The 21,599-nt window shown below is 47.1% G+C and overlaps 1 protein-coding gene across 1 annotated transcript; it reads right to left on the reverse strand.

The window, feature by feature from the left end:
* Nucleotides 1-12: 12 nt before the first annotated feature.
* LOC128851953 (kyphoscoliosis peptidase-like) lies at nucleotides 13-20,722 on the reverse strand. Its single transcript, XM_054064267.1, has 7 exons — nucleotides 20,592-20,722; nucleotides 16,430-17,351; nucleotides 11,969-12,086; nucleotides 11,051-11,168; nucleotides 10,490-10,681; nucleotides 8,199-8,389; nucleotides 13-2,930 (listed from the first exon to the last, which is right to left on the reverse strand). The coding sequence occupies exons 2-7, from the start codon at nucleotides 17,060-17,062 to the stop codon at nucleotides 1,612-1,614; spliced, it is 2,571 nt and encodes an 856-aa protein (XP_053920242.1). The 5' UTR covers nucleotides 17,063-17,351; nucleotides 20,592-20,722; the 3' UTR covers nucleotides 13-1,611.
* Nucleotides 20,723-21,599: the final 877 nt, after the last annotated feature.

A 21,599-nucleotide genomic window follows, 5' to 3' on the forward strand; every position in this document is an offset into this window, starting at 1 on the left:
TATCCACCCATTGTAGAGAAGCTGGAACATAGGTCAGAACAGAGACCTTATTACTCTCTACAACTACCTGAAAGGAGGTTGTGGAGAGGAGGGAGCTGGGCTCTTCTCCCAAGTGACTGAGGACAGGACAAGAGGGAATGGCCTGAAGCTCCGTCAGGGGAGGTTCAGGTTGGATATCAGAAAAAAATTCTTCACAGTAAGAGTTATTGGGCACTGGAACAGTTGCCCAGGGAGGGGGTCGAGTCACCTTCCCTGGAGGTGTTTAAGGAACGGGTGGATGAAGTGCTGAGGGACATGGTTTAGGGAGTGTTAGGAATGGTTGGACTCGATGATCCAATGGGTCCTTTCCAACCTTGTGATTCTGTGATTCTGTGATTCTGTTCTCTAGCACCACGGGCAAGAGTTTAGCCATGTCTACCATCGCAAGTTCTTCCCTTAATTCAAAGTACTCCTTGCACTTTGTCTTCAGGGGAAATTTCCAACACGTTAGTGTGGTTCCAGCAAGTTTGGTGTGAAATGTGGGTCCTGATACTTTAGCGGCATTGACTGATTTGTAAGACCAGGAAAAGGTACCAATCTACTTGAACTTTTGCTATAAGTCAAATTTAAGTTGCTGAACCTGAAGAAAGCAGATCGTTTTCCAGCACCCCAAAATAACCCACGGATCTTCATTATCATAACCAGAATCCTCATTTCAAGCATCAGTCCAGTGCAGGCATGGAGAAGTACTTTCACTGTGTATCTTCTAGCCCATGTTCTTCCACCTAAGTATGGAAATTGAGTTTGCTTTCAGTAAGTAGGTTTTTGTGGTGCTTTGCAGCATGTGTCAGAGTTTAGGAGCAGAGATGTCTGTGCTTTCTGCTCAGGGATTAGACACTTTGGTTACAAAGCTGCTTCCTTTCCTGCTACCTCTCTTTGTTTTAAGCCATCAATGCTCTTCTAAGTGTATATCTACATGTCATCCTTGATAATAAAAACCTGGAAGATATTTTAAAGACATAGATGATAAAATACAGCATCTCTTTTCTTCCTTTTCCCTTTCCTCTGGCCAAGCACAGTCTCTCTGCCAGGAGGTCTTTGCTTTAGTTTATATTTATGTTTTAAAAATCTTGCTACCAGCTGAAGATGTTGGCTGCAGTTTGGGCTTTTTTTTTTTTGTCTTTGTTTTTTTGGTGTTGTTTTTCTTTTATTATCGTTGTTGTTATCCTCTTAAGAGAAAGAAACTATGTGGGTTTCCAAGTTCTTGACTAAATGTCAAATATAACATTCCAAACAATTATTCAAGCTGGTAATAAGCAGTGAGACATCCTTCCTGTAGAGAAGCTGAACAATGGTTTCCTCTGACAGAAGCAAAATATTAGGAGCCTTCCATATGTTGGTGCTGATTTAAACGGCGGCAACATCTCCAAGTGGGATAGGAGGCCCCAGCAACTATCTGCATATCCTGAGGGAAGAAAAGCTCTGCGGGTAACACCCAGACTCCCCCCCGGCGTGCCAGAGAGTTCTGGGAGTTTTGTCTGTGTCTCCTCAACATCCTCCAGTCTCGAGAGCATTTGCTTCCTTCCCTGGCTTTTTCAGTCCTTCTCAGAACATCCAGCCCTTCGCTGTGGCTTATCCCGACCAACCCAGGGAGGCAGGTGAGCCATCTCCCACCTCAAAGGCCAGGATGACCTCCAGGGAGGAACAGTGCTGGCTGAACTTGGCTGCCAGTTTGACCTGCGTCCCCACAGCCCCAGTGAACGCGTCCCCTTCCCAGACCATGTTTGGACTCTGCTGCAGCACTGTCTTCTCTTCCCCAAGGATGACAATTTGGTAGGCTTTGGGCACCTTGACCCTGAACCGGACCCAACTCTGGTCTTGGAGCACCCCTGCGCGTGGCTCGAGCAATACACACCCTCTCCTCCACAGGCTGTACACCCTGGGGAAGGGAGGCCAGCTGGGATCCGAGAAGCAACGTATAACATAGTCACAAATATGAGCAAAGTCTTTATGGTCCTCGCTTCTCCCAAAAAGCCCCATTTTGTAGACACCTGACTCTGGGAGCACAACGCACACGCTGACTTTAGTCCTCAGGTGGGTGACCAGGGTGTACCTCTCCAAGGGGTACTTGGCATTGATGACTTTGTCCTTACTCAAGCTGGCAGTCAACTCAACATCAGGGTGTGTGTGGAAGGTGATGTTGCACTTCCCCAGCTTGGTGGTGATGATGGGGGAAGAGTGGCTGGGGTTGGAGAGGCCGCGGTCTCTGGAGCTGATCCCACTCCCGCAGTGTATGCTCAGCCCTGAAGGGAAGAGTTCATTCTGGTTGACAGGATTCAAACAACGAATGAGGAAATTGGCTGCGTTCCTGAAGGTGTTGCCTCCTAAATCTTTCACAAACACAGACAGCCTGTAGTAACCCTGGAAAGGACAGAGCATGTGGCAACTCAGTTTCTCCTCCTCAGCTTGAGCGGCCAGGCACTTCTTGCTCAGAGCAGCATCTAAATCTTTATTAACCAACTCATACATGGCAAGCAAGGGTCGGGATGTCTGGAGAGTCAAGAGTAAAGTTCCCTGTGGAGCAACAAGCAGTTCCTCTTTGTGGCTGCTCTCCTCGATGCCAAAATCTCTCACCTTTTGGTGAAGGCCCCAGAAATGAAATGGATTTTCAGGCAGTTGCTCTGTGTTGTGTGGATCCAGACACTGGATCTGATAGGAGCAGACCCAGTTGTAAGGGTCCTGAGAGTCAGCGTGGCGTGCGAAGATCATGAGGTCAAACAAGCCCTGGGTTGGAGGAGTCACCTTGATTGTCATGTTGTTCTCAGACACCATCATCATCCCATGAACCGTGCCTACATCCTCTCCATTTGTGGTGCCCTGGAGTTTGGAGAGCTGGTAGGTGAACTCTGTTGGGTGGGTGCTTCCCAGCATCACTGACACCTCCCCATGGGCTGTAGAAGGGTGAACAAAACACTTTTTATGACCCTTTCATCAGCAGCGTAACACATTCACGTCTACAGTGTCGATTCTAATCATCTGCATAGGAGACCTGATTCTCCTTCTTTTTTTGCCTTTACCAGCTGAAAGACCTTAGCAAGACCCTTCTTAACCTTTTAACATTTTTGTCCCCTTGCTGAAAGAGAAAAGATCTCCACCAAGCTTGGAGACAAAGGGGACAGGTATGAAGTGTTATCCTTTGGGCCCTGCAACACCCAAAACAATGATGTCCCATACTGGATAATTCTTGCAGGGCTTCTTGAGCTGGAGTCATTCCTCTGAGCTGCAGGTCTTATATTTTTGTGTCAAGCCAACAATGCAGCTGGGAGGATCAAAATATCCCAGCATGGCTGGTGGGAGAGCCCACTTTGCTGCCACAGTTTAGGAATGAATTTAAATTTTTCCCGTTATTATTAAAATTTTTGTTTCTAAATTTTGGCCTTATGAAATCACAAAAATCCACAACCTTCTGGCTTGGAGTGTGAGCTAACCAGGGTGGAGGGGAGAGCAGGAGATCCGAAAGAGAGAGGCACATTAGTATTGATACCTGATGCTGGTGCTATGGTTGGTGTATAAGTGTTGGGGCTCATTCCCAATGAATTTTGTTCTTCAGGTCAACATACGTAACCTCCTGCTCAGGGCCATCACATATTGTCCAACACCTCCCCAGCGGCCAAACAACATGATCCCCCAGGAAGAGCAAAATAGGAGGCTTTAAAGCCAATCTGAATTCACCTTCACACCAAGAAGTGAAGAACCTGGGGAGGTGCTCTTTATCAGGGAGTGCAGGGATAGGAGGAGGGGGAATGGTTTTAAGCTGGAAGAGGAGAGATTTAGATAAGATATCAGGAAGAAATGTTTTCCTGTGAGCGTGGTGAGGTCCTGGCACAGGTTGCCCAGATAAGTCATGATTGCCCCATCCCTGGAGGTGTTGAAGTTCAGGTTGGATGGGGCTTGGAGCAGCCTGATCCAGAGGGAGGTGTCCCTGCCCATGGCAGGAGGGCTGGAACTGGGTGATCTTTAAGGTCCCTTCCAAACCAAACCATTCTATGTTTCTATGATCCTATGATTCTAACCTGCCGGAGAGGTCACCGTGGAGGAGAGGAATTGCGACAGGCTTTGTTTCATCCCCACTATATGCCATATCTTGCTGTTTGTAAACCCATACCTCGTAAAAGAGAGCGCTTCTTCGTGCACCAAGCCAAGGGCTTTCCATCTGCTCCTGGGTAGAAGGGGTGGATGGTTGATTTTGCAATGGTGACAGGGCAAAGTTTCAGAACCCCTGAAGTTTTGGCCCTGAAGATGACAGGACTGTCTAACCAGCGGACAGCAGGCTGCTTTCAGCACATGGTGAGCTGTCATCTCCTGTGAAGCCACAGGTACTGGGTCACCCTGGCTAGAAAACGCTGGTTTAACAGCATTTTATACCTTATTTTTCTCCAGGTACACATGAAAGCATGAGAACAGTGGCCACAGAGAACAAGACTTTGAGTTCTGTTGCCCTTGAAGGATCACAGAGCTCAGCCCTGGTGTACTGAGATCCATGCTTAAACCCACCATCCTCAAGATCTGTGGGAATCAAGCCTGGTCTTTGTTAGCAGGGTTCCTAAATGCCCAAGGATGGCTTGTCTCACGTTCAGAGTGCGGCTGCTCTGCATCGTCCCATCCTCATCACTTCTTTTTGGTGGAGAGAAGGGAGTATGGAGCAATGGCACCGCGGGAGCCCACAGTTGGTATCAGCACTCGTGCTATGCACAATGTTCATTTGTTTTGGGTGCTAACGTGAAATGACAAAAGGCTCCAGACTCATGCTGAAAAAATTTTCCCTCGCTAATTATTAGATTATGAAACACGTTTCATAATCTAATGAATAATGAGGAGATGGCTCTTATTTTTTTTCCTTCTTTCTGTTTGAATCTGGGTTTTTTCATTGTTTGCCCCACAGTTTTTGTTGGTAGGTTGAAACGGAGATGTGAAAAGAATGGGAAGGCTGGGTTTTATTTGTGCATTCCCTGTTAAAGCTGTGACTTGGCTCACACAGTAAGTGCAAACAATTCTCTCCTGGCAAGTGTTCAGTGGAGACATTACTGATGACAGACTTTATTAACTGCAGGTTTGGTTGTTATTAAATTTGCTCTATGCTAGTTTCCGAAGCTGCTGGCCTGGCCGGCTGCATCGTATTAGGATCTTTAGGAAGAAAGAAAAGAACAGAACATTGTATACAGTGGAGCCAGCGATGATGAGATAGGGAAGTCAGCAATGCGTTTTGCTTTGGGAAGGAGACCCAGGGAGATAATTAATGGCTCAGTTTAAAAAAAACCCCAACAACTATTTGTTTGTTTTATTGGGTTAATTCAAGCCATGCACTGGAGAGTCCTGGTTTTCGGGGAGGCCAGGTGAAGCTGGGGATGTGTTCCCATGTCAGCGTGCTCAGTGCTGCAGGAGGTCTATGTACATTGCATTAATTATCAGGAGGAAATAACCCCCCATTAAAGTGCAGGCATGTTTCTAATTTCTCAAAGCCTGGTTTAAAAGGCTTCCCATCCCCTCTCCCAGCCTCCCTATTGTATCTACAGCATGCCACCAAAAAAAATGTCTTATGAAGTCTTAATTCCATAGGGCTGAATGCTTTTCATCGCTGCGGTTACCCACCCTAACAGCCCGGGCAATGTTACCAATTAAAAGGGCTGGGTTTTCAGAAGATGGGTTCCAGGTATGTCCTGAAAATCAGGTCTCTTTGCAAGGTGTCCCACCTTCAGCTCCCATCAGATAGTGATTTGTGGAAGGAGTCTTGGCTGAAAGGTTTTAAGCAGATGAGAACTGCTCAAATATAATAGGGCAAGAACTGATCCACAGTAGTCAAAGAGGGAAAACAGGCAGATAAAAAAGGGGGAAAATAGGCACCAAAGACCTCAAGAGGTTTGGCACCAAGATTGGCTTAGATGCTTAAGGGTACCCTGTAAGGTGATGGCTTCCATCCATCAACCTAGAGCAATATAAGCATAATTTTGCATCGACAAAAGCAGACATCTGGTTTGATTCACCATCTGGGTTTGCAGTTTGGTGTTTCAAGCACAATTCTGACATGAGGCTGGCTGTTGAGGGCAATTGCAGTAGTTAAACTGTTCAAGTTAGGTCCAGGAATATAATATTTTTTCCCTCCACAAGATGAGAAATTCACAGGGGAAAAAAAATGTTGGCATTTTTTTTTTTCCCATTCTAGTGGAAAATTCTCCTTCCACCTCAGTTTTGGAGGAAAAAGAAAACCGTGCCTGTAGCCCAGGTCATCCAGTGAATTTTGTTGTTAAGGGATGGGAGATCAAGGTGATGCAAAGGAATGGTTTAGCTGGAACATGCCAGGCAGGTTTTCTTCCCTAACATTTTTCTCCAGGACCGTTTTGGCTCATGATAGTGGCCAGTGAGGACTCAAAGCCCCGAGCTGCTTCTGGGCTCCATCTCTGTGTCTTTTGGCTATCAAAAATGAGGAGAGGTAGGAGAGATTAACGATACAGCTGTTTTATCTCGTTCTTCCCTTTGAGATTCTGTACCACCACTAATGAGATTTCGTAGGAGTCAATGTTTTGCAGTTTATCACTTTGGCACACAGATGAAGAGACTGGTTGGGCTATTGGTCTCCTATTTTTCCACTGAGACCACAAATGCAGTGGTGTTTGGTGTTATGCCTTGGACCCTCCCTGGTGGCCTAGACTTGAAAAGGGTTTGTAGAATCATAGAATCATTAAGGTTGGAAAAGGCCCCTCAGATCATCCAGTCCAACCGTCAGCCCAACACCACTGTGCCACTTGGGGACAATGTGGTTTTTGAACAACTTCAGGGAAGGACACTCCACTACTTCCCTGAGGGACTCTGCCACTTCCCTGGAAGTTGATTATTTCTCCAAGTCTCCAGAGATCTTGTGGTGCTTGTCTACCACAGAACCTCAGAGCATCGTGAGGAGGAGATTTGGTTTGCCTTTACCTAAGGTCACAGAGCACCTACCTGGCAAAGTGCCCGTAACACTGCATAAAAGGCAGCATCGATGTTTCAGCACTTCCCAGTTTAATTGGATTGGTACAGGCTCAAAAGACATGTGATAGCCCATCTCAGCAAAGCCTCACCGTCCCAGAATTATTGGACGAGTTTGGTTTCTGAGTTAAGTAATGACATAGAATCATAGAATCATTAAAGTTGGAAAACCCCTCTGAGATCATCAACTCCAACCATCAGACCAACACCACCATGTCTACTAAACTAAAGTGCCATAGTTACATATTTTTTGAACACCTCCACAGACTGGAGACTCCACCACTTCCCTGGGCAGCCTATGCCAATGCTTCACCACTCATTCAGTACAGGAATTTTTCCTAATATCCAACGTAAATTTCTCCTTGGATCAATCTCTCCTTGAGGCCATTTCCTCCATTCATATCACTTGTTTCTTGGTTGAAGAAGTCAGCACTCACCTCGTTACAACCTCCTTTTAAGTAGTTGTAGAGACCAACAAGGCCACTCCTAAGCCTCCTTTTCCCCAGACTAAAGAATCCCTCAGCAGCTTCTCTCAGTCAAAGTTTTGCAGTGTGCTTTTTCATACGTTCATTTTCTGTAAGCCCGACAACTCCCCTCAATCTAAGATTGCTTTATCTCCTAGCTTGCCATCTTGATAAAACAAATCGCAGGAAAAACCCATATCCTCTTGGACCATCCAGGGAAATGGATGTACAAAGGGTATCCAGGTAAAAAGAAGATTGTTTTGTATCCAACCTGAAAAATCACCGTAAAACTACAATGGAGGAAACCCAGGTCCAGCCACGTCCCTTCATTTTCAAAAAGTAGGACGTGACCATTTCAGGCCACGTTTTATCTGGGAGTCTCCCACTGCAGCTCATGAACACAATGAGGATTTTGTCTCAGGTATCTTGAAGCTATTTTGCTACTGTTGCTGAATTTAGATGGGAAAAGGCAGACACAAAAGGGCTTAAGTGATTTGTCTCAATTAACTATAATTTATGAATTTTAATTCCCAGTTTGCTAATCACAGTATCGCACAATGGCTGTGATTGCAGAAATTGCTTAAATATGTGCCTCTGCTCTACTAGATGTTAAACATGTGCTTAAAAATAGACAAATGGACCATTTTAGAATGAGAAACCTTTTCTTTCACCCTAACTTACCTATTAAAAGTGTGAGCTTTATATAGGATTTAGCCCTCACTTTGCATTTACCTGTTTTGAGGAGGGAAGTGTTTGGAGAAAGGAGGGAGAGCTGAAGTCTGAAAAAATCAGAAGTTTTAAAAACCCTCTGCTCAAAGTCTTCTCGTGAGATGGGGGATTGAAGAAGCTGCCACTGGGGGTCCTCTGGCCAGTGGGTCTCGATGAAGTGCTCAGGGTCGGTAAGGAAGAAAAAATCATCATACCTGCAAGGCAAAAAGCAAAGACATCATGGAAGGAGCAAGAAAACCCTTAGGATGCCAAGTTGTCATCATGCACTGCCTTGAGGGAGCTTCCACCACACCATCAGAGCGGCACCAGCTTCAGAAAGGGAGGACTGAGCTCTGGTTTGGCTTTTCATTTTCTGCTGCACCTTTTTTCTCTATTTTTCCTGTACTGAGATGTCCAAAGCTAAAACTGCAGTTCCCGGCCCTGTAACAGACCTCTTCCAGCCACCAGTTAAGATGACCCTATGAGCTGCAGAGGAGATAATTTTTTGGAGATGATTCCTCTACCAAAGCCTGTTACTTCAGGATGAATTTCAATATGACATCTGATCTTGGTTTAAAGCTCTCCCAAGAATTTATGTATGATACTTCTGGGGTGAAGTGTTAATCTGCTTGAGGGTAGGGAGGCTTTCCAGAAGACCTGAACAAGGCTGGATTGATGTGCTGCGACCAAGGATCAACAAGGCCAAGTGCCAGGTTCTGCACTTGGGCCACAACAACCCCGTGCAGCTCCAGGTTTGGGGAAGAGTGGCTGGAAAGCTGCCTGGAGGAGAACCTGGGGGTGCTGGTTACAGCAGCAGAACATGAGCCAGCAGTGGCTCAGGTGGCCACGAAGGCCAATGGCATCTTGGCATGGGTCAGAAACAGCGTGGCCAGCAGGAGCAGGGAAGGGATTGTGCCCTTGGACCCGGCACTGGTGAGACTGCACGTTGAATTCTGGGTTCAGTTTTTGGCCCCTCACTCCAAGAGAGACATTGAAGGGCTGGAGCATGTCCAGAGAAGGGAACAGAGCTGGGGAAGAGGCTGGAGAACAAGGGTTGTGAAAGTTGGCTGAGGGAATCGGTGTTGTTCAGCCTGGAGAAAAGGAGGCTGAGGGGAGACTTTATCTACAACTGCCTGAAAGGACGTTGTAGTAATGAGGGTGTTGGTCTCTTCTCCCAAGTAACAAGTGATAGGATGAGAGGAAATAGCCTCAAGTTGCACCAGGGGAGGTTTAGATTGGATATTAGAAAAATGTCTTCACTGGAAGGGTTCTGAGGCCCCGGCAGAGGCTGCCCGGAGAGGTGATGGAGTCCCAATCCCGGGAAGTGTTTAAAAGATGGGTAGACGAGGTGCTCAGGGATATGGTCTAGTAATGGACAGTTACGTTGGGCTTTATGATCTCAAAGGTTTTATGATCTAACGATTCCATGATTTAAAAACCAAAATGCTTCTTGTTCCAATTTCAATGTGCCTAACCTGACTTTCTAAATATCACCCGCTTAGGTGTTTGCTGAGCCAATGCATACTCAGCTGTGTGTTAGGGTCATCCTATGAAGCCTTTCTGCATCTGTTGACCTGAAGTTTTCGACGCCACCTTGTTGGACCCAGAAGAAGATATTGTTTCTGTCAGCTGCTCTGGGTGATGTTTCATTCTCCTCCTCTTTTCCCCATGCTCAGCTAGAAACAACCCATGGTCATTGGTGCTTTAAACTGTTCTCAGCAAGATAATTACCTATTAGAAATTCCACAATTATTTCATTATGTATTATTAGAGAAAAAAAAATGCCATCCCATAATGCAGTTAATGGAAATTATTAAATCATACAAATAACTTTCATGAGAGTTGTTACTTGCTTAGCATGGGCTGAGAAATTTGAAGTAATTATGTATGAAACAACATAAGAGCAAAGTTGCTGTGAAAATGGGGATTTGTTACTTCAGAAGTGGCACTCAGTGCAGATTAAAACCAATTTTGGGGTGGGGTGGGCAGTTATCATCTGAAAAGTTACTGCCTCAGCTCAGGGGCACTCAAGGCACTTAATGAAGATGTTTACATGTAGAGGGTCTATGTTTGCATGAGGTCCCTGAGCACCTGCCATAGTTGAGGATGAGGAGAATAGCTCTCTGGACCTTCTGAAAGTACCTCTGGTGGTGTACCTGAAAATAAGGGCTCGAGGGCTGCTGAATTCAGACTTTAAGGAGTATATTGGAAGGGTTGGGATGACCATTCTGGGTTGTCTCCAAAGTCAAGTTGAGCCTTGTCCATCTGGTTTGGGGGCAATATCTCTGGCGATGGGAGGGGAAGGGGTGTCTCACCTTGGCATGAACACCCTGTTCTCTACATCCACGATCCCTGCACCCCAGCAAGCATCCAGGAGGCACCACTGTCCTTCCAGCTCCACCGCGTTCCACATGTGGCTGCTCTTCTGCTGCTGGCACCACTGGCCTCCACAGGAGCTGGGGCTCCGGCCAAACCCTGGGACCTTCACACAGCTCAAACCTGCCTCCCTGTCCGGGGAAAGACAGCAGGGGAGATAAACACAGACCAAACAGTGCTTTGTGCTTGCTTTCTTGCAGAGAAGGCCAACCTGTGTGGTAATTACAATTTACTTCTTCTTGAAACCAGGGCCTCCCTTGTGCAAGATGTTGGCCAAATTCAAGCCCCCTGCTCTCCTTGCAGTTATTCCCAGTTGTATTTCTGCTTCTGGCTCATCCGTCAAAGCCATATCTACTCCTCCATCCCAGCAGAGGAAGAGGAGAGCAGCTGCTCTGCCTGGGGATATGGATGATGGTTCTACAGGAAGCCCCATGGCAGAGGTATGTACCCACCTCAGATCTTCAAGGGAGCAGGGGAAGAAAGCCCAAGATGTATTTTACCTGCACATTTCCTGGCATAAACGGGCATAACCAGAACACACAGCTCTTCCCGTTTGCAGGACTTGCTCTGGCACATGGATCTTCTGAGACAATCCCAAGAAGCCGTCCACATCATATTCTAAGAAAGGGAGAACACCATGCAATTTCAGGCCAAAGTAAGGATTTATTATTTCCAAAACATTCCCATTTCTTCTCCTGCCCAACCCTATTTCTCTGCCTACCCACCCTGGAAACCATAGCTGCTCTTCTACCCATCATTATTCAAGAGTTTGACAATTTCCCATACGAGCAAAGAATTGCCAAAGCCTTAGGGGAGTTGGGTTCCCAGTGCATGTAAACAACCGTTGTGCCATTCAAGTGAGGTACAATCGTGTTGTCTCGCACGCGTGGATGTAGCACGAAGCAGCTGCATTGTGTCTCCAAATGACTGCTGCCAGGCATAGCTCAGCCTCATCGAATTTACATTATCGAGGAAACCAGCCTCAAATACGTTAAAGCTGGTTGCCCTGGAGGTGGGTGGGCTTTTCGGGTGTCTCTGGGGGTCTGGCCACCCAAGTGCTTTTGTAGTTTGGCCTGAAGCAGGTGTCATTTCCAGGATGGAGGCTCCCACGGTGGGAAACAGTTCTTACCCCAGGCACTTTCTTGGAGTCAAAAGAGGGCCAATTCAATTCATGACTACAATATGAATACTGTGGGGTCGGTATTCTGCAGGGGATGGGGAGCTTAAATCCAGGATGGAAGGTCCCCTGGTGGAAACCAGTTCGTCCCCTAGGCACTTTCCTAAAGTCAAGAGGGGGACGTTTCAATATGAATAGTGTGCATTTTTTATTGCGCAGAGCACAGAGAGCCTAAATCCAGGAGCTGACATACCAAGGAAGGGCTTTTCGTGTCTCTGGAATACAGTGGGACCAGACTTACCGATGTTGTGGCAGAGCCAGAACCATATTGCCCGCACTGTCTCCAGTTTGCTTTGAGATTTAGCAGTGATCAGGGGAGTGATGGAATGGATGGACAACCCAGTGTGCCCGGACTTCAGCTGCAATGGAGAGGATGGGTGAGTTAAAGGAAATAAGGATGTCACTGCGGTGTCAATGGGCGACTGTTGTGTGTGACGGGTTTGCTGGAAAGAAAATGTACATTGCAAAAAATCCCAAAGCTGTATTTTTTTGCCCCCAGAATTTAAAATACAAAAATACTCTTTGTGGTAGAAGAGGGTGCTTTCACTGTCTTCCTAGGCACATGTTTTTTAAAGCCTGAGGGCTGGAGTTCCAGGCTGAAGGAAATGAAAGCAGCATTTCGCATTCCTTTGGAGCAGCTGGTTGAGATGTACAGTGTCATTGCTCTGGTGCCATCTCTTATCCCATTCAATGTGTCCTGTGGCCCAGAAAGTCTTGTCCTAAAGGTGGAGTCTCTCCTGTAGGTGGGCCTTTCCGCAACACTTAGAATCATAGAATGGTTTGGGTTGGAAGGGACCTCAAAGCTCAGCCGGTTCAATCCCCCTGCCATGGGCAGGGACACCTCCCACTGGATCAGGCTGCTCAAAGCCCCATCCAACCTGGCCTTGAACACCCCCAGGAATGGGGCAGCCATGACTTCTCTGGGCAACCTGGGCCAGGGCCCCACCACCCTCATAGGAAAACATTTCTTCCTAAGATATCATCTAAATCTCCCCTCTTTCAGCTTGAAACCATTCCCCCTCATCCTATCCCTGCACTCCCTGGTCAAGAGCCCCTTCCCGGCTTTTCTGTAGCCCCTTTCAGCACTGGAAGTTCGCTATAAGGTCTCCCTGAAGCCTTCTCTTCCCCAGGCTGAACAACCCCTACTCTTTCAGCCTGTCCTCTTATGGGTGGTGCTCCAGCCCTCAGATCATCTTCCTGACCTCCTCTGGACTCACTCAGACAGATCCACGTCCTTCCTGTGCTAAGGATTCCAGAGCTGAATGCAGGACTCCAGGTGGGATCTCATGAGATCAGAGTAGAGGGACGGCAGAATCCCCTCCCTCGCTGTGCTGGTCCCACTGCTTTGGGTGCAGCCCATGACATGGTTGGCACTCTGTGAGTGTACATTGTCAGCTCCTGTGGAGCTTCTCATCCGCTTATCTAAGGACGTTGGGTTGCCAGCTCTGCACCGATTAACATCTCAGTGTATTTGTTCAGAAGAGGACCAGACTTGCAGTTCAGATGCTCTTCTTGAGGCTGTGAAACCTCGCTCAAACCCGTGCCACAAAATGGATAGAAATAAGATTTTTGCCCCACAACTAAAGCGTCACCAGCTTTTTAATCCATACCTGACCTCAAAGAAAGCCCTTTGGCCCCTTTCCTCCCATTCATGCATTGATATTTCTGGGTTCTTCCCTCCTTTGTGGTAGCACAAGCATTTTTAGCAGCAGGCTTTTCTTTCACTGAGTTAAATTTAGCCCAGCTTGTTTCTCTGAACTTCTGCCCTTGCTGTTTCATTCCTCAATAACTTTCCCACCCCGTCTATGAGATATTTTCACGTAGATCATAGAAACATAGAATAGTTAGGTTGGAAAAGACCTTTGAGATCATCAAGTCCAACTGTACCTGTCCACTACTAAATCAAGATGGAAACATCTTTCTCTTTGCTTGTGGGAAATGTTGCATTGGGTACTGGCTGAAGATTTTCCTTGGCATGCAAGTTTAAAACTGACAACACAGCCAGGAGAGCACCTATTTCAAGATGATGGTCCTCCTTCTGGGCCCTTGTGTTTATGTTCTGAGTTTCTATGTGGTGCACCTTCTAAGCAAATAAATAACATGAATTATTTCCAAGAGGAAAAGCCGTTAAATATCTATCTACCACCTTCCCAGTTGTCACCTCTTCGTGAAAACTCATCCCAAGCCCATGCTACTCTTTGTTTCAGTTAGTGATAGTAAAAAGCACATTCTAGATCGAGAATTGCAGTATTCCCAAGTAATCCCAATCCCAACCATTCCTGAGGACTGTGGAGAAATGGCTCAGAGTATCTCGTGTTGCAGTAGCCGCTGGCTCCACCAGGGTATTTGGAGTTGATGGATGGAGCTGCTTTTTCCAGAACCACCCAAGTAATGGTCCTGCCACGGCTTTTTCACATAGTTATGGTGCATGCAAGCAGTCTGCAGGCTAGAAAAAAGGTTTAGCTTTGTGTCTGCACTGCCTGGGGCTCTACTGCCAACCACCTTCTCTCTGGGGACTGGCAACGAGGCTTTGTGTATGGAGAGAAGGGACAATACCACACCCCCATGGCACCACCATCCCAAGAGATGTACTAACCTACATGTAGGTGTTCAGTAAACTGCTCTACTGCTGCTCTTGGCAACAATAATTCACGGCTAAGAGGAAAAGATGAAGTGCACCAGGTTTTAGTGCAGCTAACACTTTGAATAAACAGAGAAACAAGTCGTTCCCATGACTCCCCACTGCCTTGGAGGTATTTTTGGTTGTTTATTAACCTCTTTTTCCTATCTTCCAACTCCCTCCCTCTCTATTCTCTTTTTAATAGACTAGGTAGATTCTGAAATCCTCAAGCATCCTTCTTCCCAAGGGAGATTAGCCTCAGGCTAGGTGCAAATTACAGGTTTCAACAATAGCCGAGTACAATTATTCCTTGTGCCTCTTTGCTCTCACTAACGAGCTGACTTGTAAGCTGCAAGTGCTCTATTGGTTCAGCATCAGGTGTTTAGGAAAATTGCATTGACCCAGAGGGAGAGATTACAGTGGCAGCACACAGTTCAGGTAACAGGAAGGGATTACAAAATTCAGGGCTCTCCTTCAGGGCTCCTGAGCATCCAGCAAGTGGGAGCACTATCTAACAGCAGAAAGCCTGAAGAGAGGACACAATCAATGCCTCCAGCTTGAGACAGAGCAGGACTTGGGCTGCCTCAGATACAAAGGAGTTGGTGGACACAGTCAAAGATGATGCAAGAGCTGGAGCACCTCCCACATGAAAAAAATTCTTCACGGAAAGAGTTATTGGGCACTGGCAGAGGCTGCCCAGGGAGGTGGTCGAGTCACCTGCCCTGGAGGTGTTTAAGGAACGGGTGGATGAAGTGCTTAGGGACATGGTTTAAGGGAGTGTTAGGAATGGTTGCACTCGATAATCCAGTGGGTCCTTTCCAACCTGGTGATTCTACGATTCTGTGATTCTATGATTCTATGAGGAAAGGCTGAGAGAGTTGAGGTTGTTCAGCCTGGAGAAAAGAAGGCTCTGAGGGGACCTTAGAGCGACTTTCCGGTACCTGAAGGGGGCTACAAGAAAGATGAGGATGGACTACTCTTAAAGGCTTGTGGTGATAGGACGAGGAGCAATGGGTATAAACTGGAGAGGGGCAGATTTAGATTAGACTAAGGAGGAATTTCTTCACTGTGAGAGTGGTGAAGCACTGGAAGAGGTTGCCCAGAGAAGCTGTGACTGCCCCATCCCTGGAGGTGTTCAAGGCCAGGTTGAGTGCGGCCTTGGGCAGCCTTATCCAACGGGAGGTATCCCTGCCCATGGCAGGGGGATGGAACTGAGAGATCTTTAAGGTCCCTTCCAACCAAAAATATTCTATGATTCTATATGGTTGTTGCTGACTCTGTGTGCTTTTTACGCAGGAAATGCGCTGGTTTAGCAGCTCGCAGGCTGTTTGGTTACACAGCCTGCACTACCTTGGGGCATCTTGTGGTCTGAGTCCCTCCCTCTCCCCCTTGCAACCTCCCTAAGAAAGTTTTCTAGGATCACTTGACCCCACTGCAATCCCGGTTGAGACCCTGAAAAAAATCCTGTCCCACAGTGAAACCAGCCTTTCTTCCCAGTTTTGTGTGGTGAGCTGCAACAAGCCCTGCAGATCGCAGCTACACAGACTGGTAGATCTTCAGAGGTAGCACAGACATCATAGAATCATAGAATGATTTGGATCGGAAGGGACCTTAAAGATCATCCAGTTCCAAGCCCCTTGCCATGGGCAGGGACAATTTCCACTGGACCAGGCTGCTCCAAGCCTCATCCAGTCTGGCCTTGAACACCTCCGGGGATGTGGCAACAATCTCAATCTCTCCTCTTTCAGCTTTAAACTGTTGCCCCTCATCCTACCCCAGCACTCCCTGATAAAAGAGTCCCTCCACAGCTTTCCTGGAACCCCTTTCAGGTACTGGAAGCTGCTCTAAGGTCTCCCCAGAGCCTTCTCTTCTCCAGGCTGAAAAATCTCAGCTCTGTCAGTCTGTCTTCATTGGCCATGGTTAGGACAAATTCACAGTGCAGGACCTTGTGAGGTCCCCTAGTTTTGCTGTAAGGTGTGACCTCACTGTCGTCATCAGAGCACAGAGTGAAAAGGTGAATGTTAGGATGTGGATCTCCTGATGGCACCATCTGTGGTTCTATGGAAGGACACGAGGACCTACCTGCTGGCTCACATGTAGGACGTGGTTATCTACATGGCTGAAAACCTTCGAGTCAGAGAAGAGCTCTCTTCTGGTCTTTCTCTGGGGCTTTTCATTTTGCTTCTCTCCCAAGCTCCTAAGCCTTTCCTTGGGAAGGAGGGCTGGAGTACTACTGCCCACAATCACAGACGGCTTCTGTAGTAGCTTTCGACAGGTCTTTTCACTGCTGTTGTTAACTTTTTCTGCCCAAAATGCAAAAATCCCCTTGGAGGGAGAATCCTTGGGCTCCTCTCTTACTTCTTGCGTAGCTGAGACTTTCTTTAGCACCTGCTCCTTGCTCCTGTTTGCGTTGGTGACTTGGTGGGGGAGTTTCTCTGAGGTCTTGCAGCCTATCTCTTCAGAAATATGTCCCAGGGGAAAGTTGCCATTACAGACATCTGACATCTGAGCTTCCTCCCAGCCAGGAGAGATGTTTTCTGCCCAGGATGTCATCATATTTTCTTCATGGTTCCTGGGATGGGCCCATCTCAATGTGCTTTGGGTGGTTTGTTTTTCACGGTGGTTCCCGTTCCTGGAGCTATGGGAGGGGATCAGCTCTTTTGCTTTGATAGTCTGGGTTTTGGTTGACTTTCCTCTGTCATAGCTGGTCTTCATCTGCGCAGTGGGGAAGGGGGTGAAGAAACCACAAACCACGGAGGTCTGCAGATGGAAAGACAGACGATGTTTTTGCAAAAGAAGAATGTGCACTGGGCTGATTACTTCAGAGCCTGCCTGTCTGTGTGGTTAATTACAGCAAACCAGGATTTGGTCAGCTGAGTTTAACCAAAAGTAGTGATTTTTTCCCACTTCAGGAAGGAAGGTGTGTTGATGATGCTATAGAGAAGCTCTTAGCTTATTTTCAAGTGCAAATACTTGGTGGGGCATCAGCAGTTACATCTCTGCACTGGAAGAGAATGGAAAAATTAGCGTTATTTCTTTTGCAAAAAAAATGGCAAGGAAATATTTATCATAGAATCATAGAACGGTTTGGGTTAGAAGGGACATTATAGGTCATCCAGTTCCAACCCCACCTGCCATGGGCAGGGACACCTCCCACTGGACCAGGCTGATCAAGACCACATCCAACCTGGCCTTGAACACCTCCAGGGATGGGGCAGCCACAACTTCCCTGGGTAACCTGTGCCAGTGTCTCACCGCCCTCATCGTGAAGAATTTCTTCCTAATTTCTAGTCATGTTATACATGTTGGAAGGGTCTTTAAAGGGGTGCAGGAAGTGTGTGAGCACCTCACTTTCCCTCCATGAAACTAGGACTAATGCCATAGCACTTCTCCTTGTCCCCAGATCCAGCAATCAAGGAGAACAAAGAATTAATGTAATAAGTGTTTTGGTGCTCCAGAAAGCTTTCTTTGCCAGAAAACCTTTCCTACAGGAGGTTTCCCACTTTGCACCCGTTACCTTTCTGTTTTCCTCAGATCTACATCTGCCATTCAAGTTCTGCGGAAAAGTGTAATTCCTTATATTTTTGCTTTACACTTGAAGTACAGGGGTGTCAAGTGAGAAGGCTGCAGGAGATACTACGTGAAAAAATGTAAGGAAAGGTGTTATCCAGGATTGATGAGGTTTTTGCGTTAAAGCTGTAGGCAGAGCTAGCTCTCGCACACCCTAAACATCTGCACAGTGCTTGCTAGTTTTATCCTGGTTTAGTTTCTGTTTGCTGTTGTTGTTTTTAATCATAAAATGACTATTTGTGCAACGCAAATAGCAGAGCCTGCTGTGAGCCACTTAGCGTAGCCCAGAAATGTCACTCTCTGTATTCAGTCAGCCTCTCCCATGAGGAGGCAGACTGGGTTTTCAACAGCTGCACTGAGGCATTGGCCTTGCTTTTCCAGGAAAACGGGATGTCACTCATCCCTCTTCCTGCTACCCTGTTTTTTTCCTCCTTGCATGGGATTAAGGCTTGCAGATGTAGGACAGCCTTTTCTAGGAGGGATTAGAGATCAAGACCACCCCAGGCTTGTTTTTTCTTATTAACACATAGAATCATAGAGTTGTTAAGGTTGGAAAAGACCTTCAAGATCCAACCATTGACACGATACCACCATGCCTACTAAACAATATCTCCAAGTGCCACAGCTATATGCTTTTTGAACACCTCCAGGGGTGGTGACTCCACCACTTGCCTGGACAGCCTCTTCAATGCTTCACCACTCTTTTGGAAAAGAAATATAATCTAAATATATACAATCTAAACCCCCTGTTGGAGTAACTTGAGGCCGTTTCCTCTCATGCTTTGCACATACAAACACTGAGAGAATTCAAATGGCACCAATGAGTTAATCCAATGCTGGATGCTCCAATAACCAGAGGATGCCCTAATGGGATGATGTCCTCTGGGCAGTTTCTGGGTGCACGGGATGTTTTTCTTTGCAGGACAGCCCTACTGGAGCCCGAATCATCCTGCTGCCATGGTTTTTTTTGCACAGACTGTGGAGGTTGTGCATTCTCTATTTAATCCCAGACCACATCTTAGCCTGAAGAGATGAGTTGGTCGTGCTCAGCTGTTGACACTTTCAAGTTGTCCTTGTGCATGTGAGCTAGGGGTCACTGCAGGGCTGCTCTCCCGTCCCCAGGTGTAGACATCTGCTGTCACGGGCAAAGAGGGATTTTGCCTGCCACTTTCTAAGTGAGCAGCAAGAGGCCACTTCTGAATCCTTCATGCTCGTTACTTGACATGAACCAGGGCACGATAACTCAAAGACATAAATCCCAGCCAGTGCCAGGAACAGATGCCTTTCTCCTCTTGCTTCAGCAGGGCTTGGTCCTGCAAAGTATACCCTATTTCAGAGGAACTGGCAGACTCTAAGCCAACTTTTTTCACAGCTGTTCTTTGTGAGATTCTCTGCTATCTTTCCACATGGTGTTTGGGAGGGGAGCAGCTTGGAACTGGGGTGGAAGATGCGCCCTCAATTCTTAGACACAGTCTCAGAACTACCGGAAAAAACATGTTCACTCCAGGTGACAGAAAATGTGAAAATCCTCACTTGCTTAGTTTTATTTTTTAATCTTAGCCTTTTTTCTTGGGTTCAAACTGCATGTTTTATTTCAATTCCATGTCACTTCTGTGTTTAAGGCTTCAAAAGAAATTAAAACAAAAGCACCACTTTGACATTAGTCTGAATAATTTCCTCTTCCCGTGCCTTAAAAATGATGTTTCATACCCAGCTGATACCTCAGAAATCCCTAAATCACTGCTTGCCATCAGTCAAAGTAGAACAGGGGACTGCTGCTTTCATACTTTCCCCAGAAATTTAATCTGTAGTCGAAGAGGCTGAGTCTTTGAGAGCACTAATCTTGGTGGAACCTCTACTTGCCCCAAAGAGCAGACAGCCCCTTTTCCACATGCTGTGGTGTTTCTGAGCTGATAACACCTTAATCCATGAAACATCAGCTCCAGAGAGGATGTTTCAGCCTAGAGTTGCCATTGCAGAGGGCTTAGGGAGAGGTGGGAGAAGGGCTGGTTCCTACTGTGGTTTGAGCAGGGAGAGCATCCCTGACTTTCCCATGGATGGTTGTGGTATCAGCGGGCTCTCAGCTCACATTCAAGCAAACATTTCGGTCTGCCTTGACTATGCTCTAAGCAGGCAAATGCAATTTTAAAGTACTCGGGGCAACATTATCACTGGCAGCTCTGTGCAGTTTCAGTGTTGAGAGTGCGGGAATTGCGTTGCCTCTCCAAGCTGGAACGGTGGCAGCTTAGAGGTATAATGGGTCGAATAGAAAACCTCCACAAGACAAGCAGAGAGAGACCAGACCGTCTGGCATCTTTGCAGCATCCCTCCAAAGGTAACTGGCCTGGCACGGGGTGGAAAGGACATTCTGTAGGGAATACCGAGTCCTTGGGGTACAGGATATTTGGGGTGAAAAAGGTGGAGATGGTCAAGAGATAGGGAGGCAGAGCCACGATGGACGCTGGTCACTCCACATGGGGATGTGACACCTCGTCCTGTTATGGTATAGGTAAGGAAATAAATGAAGCTGAGGGAATAAATGCAGAGGGGTGACAAAACCCTGGGAAATGATCTCCAGTGTCAGGTGTCCCTGGAGGGACCTGGAGCAGCTCATGCATGGGGGCTAATGGCAGAGCTAGCAAAGCCTTTGAAAATAGGGATTGTTCCTACTCACCCTGCTCGTGGCACAGCCGTGGCTCCCCACCATTTGCAAAAGGCAGGCAGCTCCCGACAGCCTCCATCGCTTTTATACATGTGCCAAACCAGGCACATCTTTTTTCTTTTTCTTGCACCTTGCTAGTGTCAGGAGAGCTAAAAATACTCTAAAGCGCCAGCGAACGTGCTAACATTGCTGCTGCCAGTCCAAGCCTCTGCGGGCCTGGCACTTCTGCAGATCATAGAGGCTAGAGTGTATTTACAGGAGGGATAGGGGAGAGATAAGAGGCTTTCTCTTATCAGCAGACAGGCTTTGGCATGGCAACAGTGGCTGGCTTTGTCCTCCTGGCTCGTGTCCATGCCTCCTGCCTGGGGAGGTAGCGTGGTGTTTCCCCTTTAGGAGGTTCTGCAAAGTTGCTCCTGCCTTGTTTTTTTTTCTGGGCACCTTTCACTCCATTATCATGGAATCATAGAATTGTTTAGGTTGGAAGGGACTTTAAAGATCCTCCCACTGGATCAGGATGCTCAAAGCCCCATCCAGCCTGGCCTTGAACACCTCCAGGGATGGGGCAGTCATGACTTCTCTGGTCAACCTGTGCCAACGCCTTAACACCCTCACAGGAAAACAGATTTCTTCCTAACATCTCATCTCAATCTCCCCTCTTTCAGCTTAAAACTCTCCCCTCTCATCCTATCCCTACACTCCCCGATAAAGAGCCACTCCCCAGCTTTCCTGTAGGTCCTCTTTAAGTACTGGAAGGCTGCTATAAGGTCTCTCTGGAGTCTCCTCCAGGCTGCACAAAAACCTCTTCACGGCCTCCTCTGGACTCACTCTAACAGATCCATCTCCTTCCTGTGTTGAGGAGTCCAGAGCCGAATACAGGACTCCGGGTGAGGTCTCGCAAGAGTGGATTAGAGGTGGAGAATCCCTTCCCCGACTCTGCTGGTTGCACTTCTTTGGATGCAGCCCAGGATACGGTTTGGTATGAGCGCACATTACCAGCTCATGTTGAGTTTCTCATCCACC

The sequence above is a fragment of the Cuculus canorus genome, chromosome 4, assembly GCF_017976375.1.
Source record: "Cuculus canorus isolate bCucCan1 chromosome 4, bCucCan1.pri, whole genome shotgun sequence".
Classification (NCBI taxonomy): Eukaryota; Metazoa; Chordata; class Aves; order Cuculiformes; family Cuculidae; genus Cuculus; species Cuculus canorus.

Bases quoted from the DNA above. Each gene is read 5' to 3' on its own strand.
- LOC128851953 (XM_054064267.1), bottom strand. From the start codon at position 17,062: ATGAAGACCAGCTATGACAGAGGAAAGTCAACCAAAACCCAGACTATC. The intron at 12,087-16,429 runs GTAGGTCCTCGT...TCTCCATTGCAG, and splicing joins TCCTACATGTGAGCCAGCAG to CTGAAGTCCGGGCACACTGG. The intron at 2,931-8,198 runs GTAAATGCAAAG...ACCCTTCTACAG, and splicing joins CACTTCCCTCCTCAAAACAG to CCCATGGGGAGGTGTCAGTG.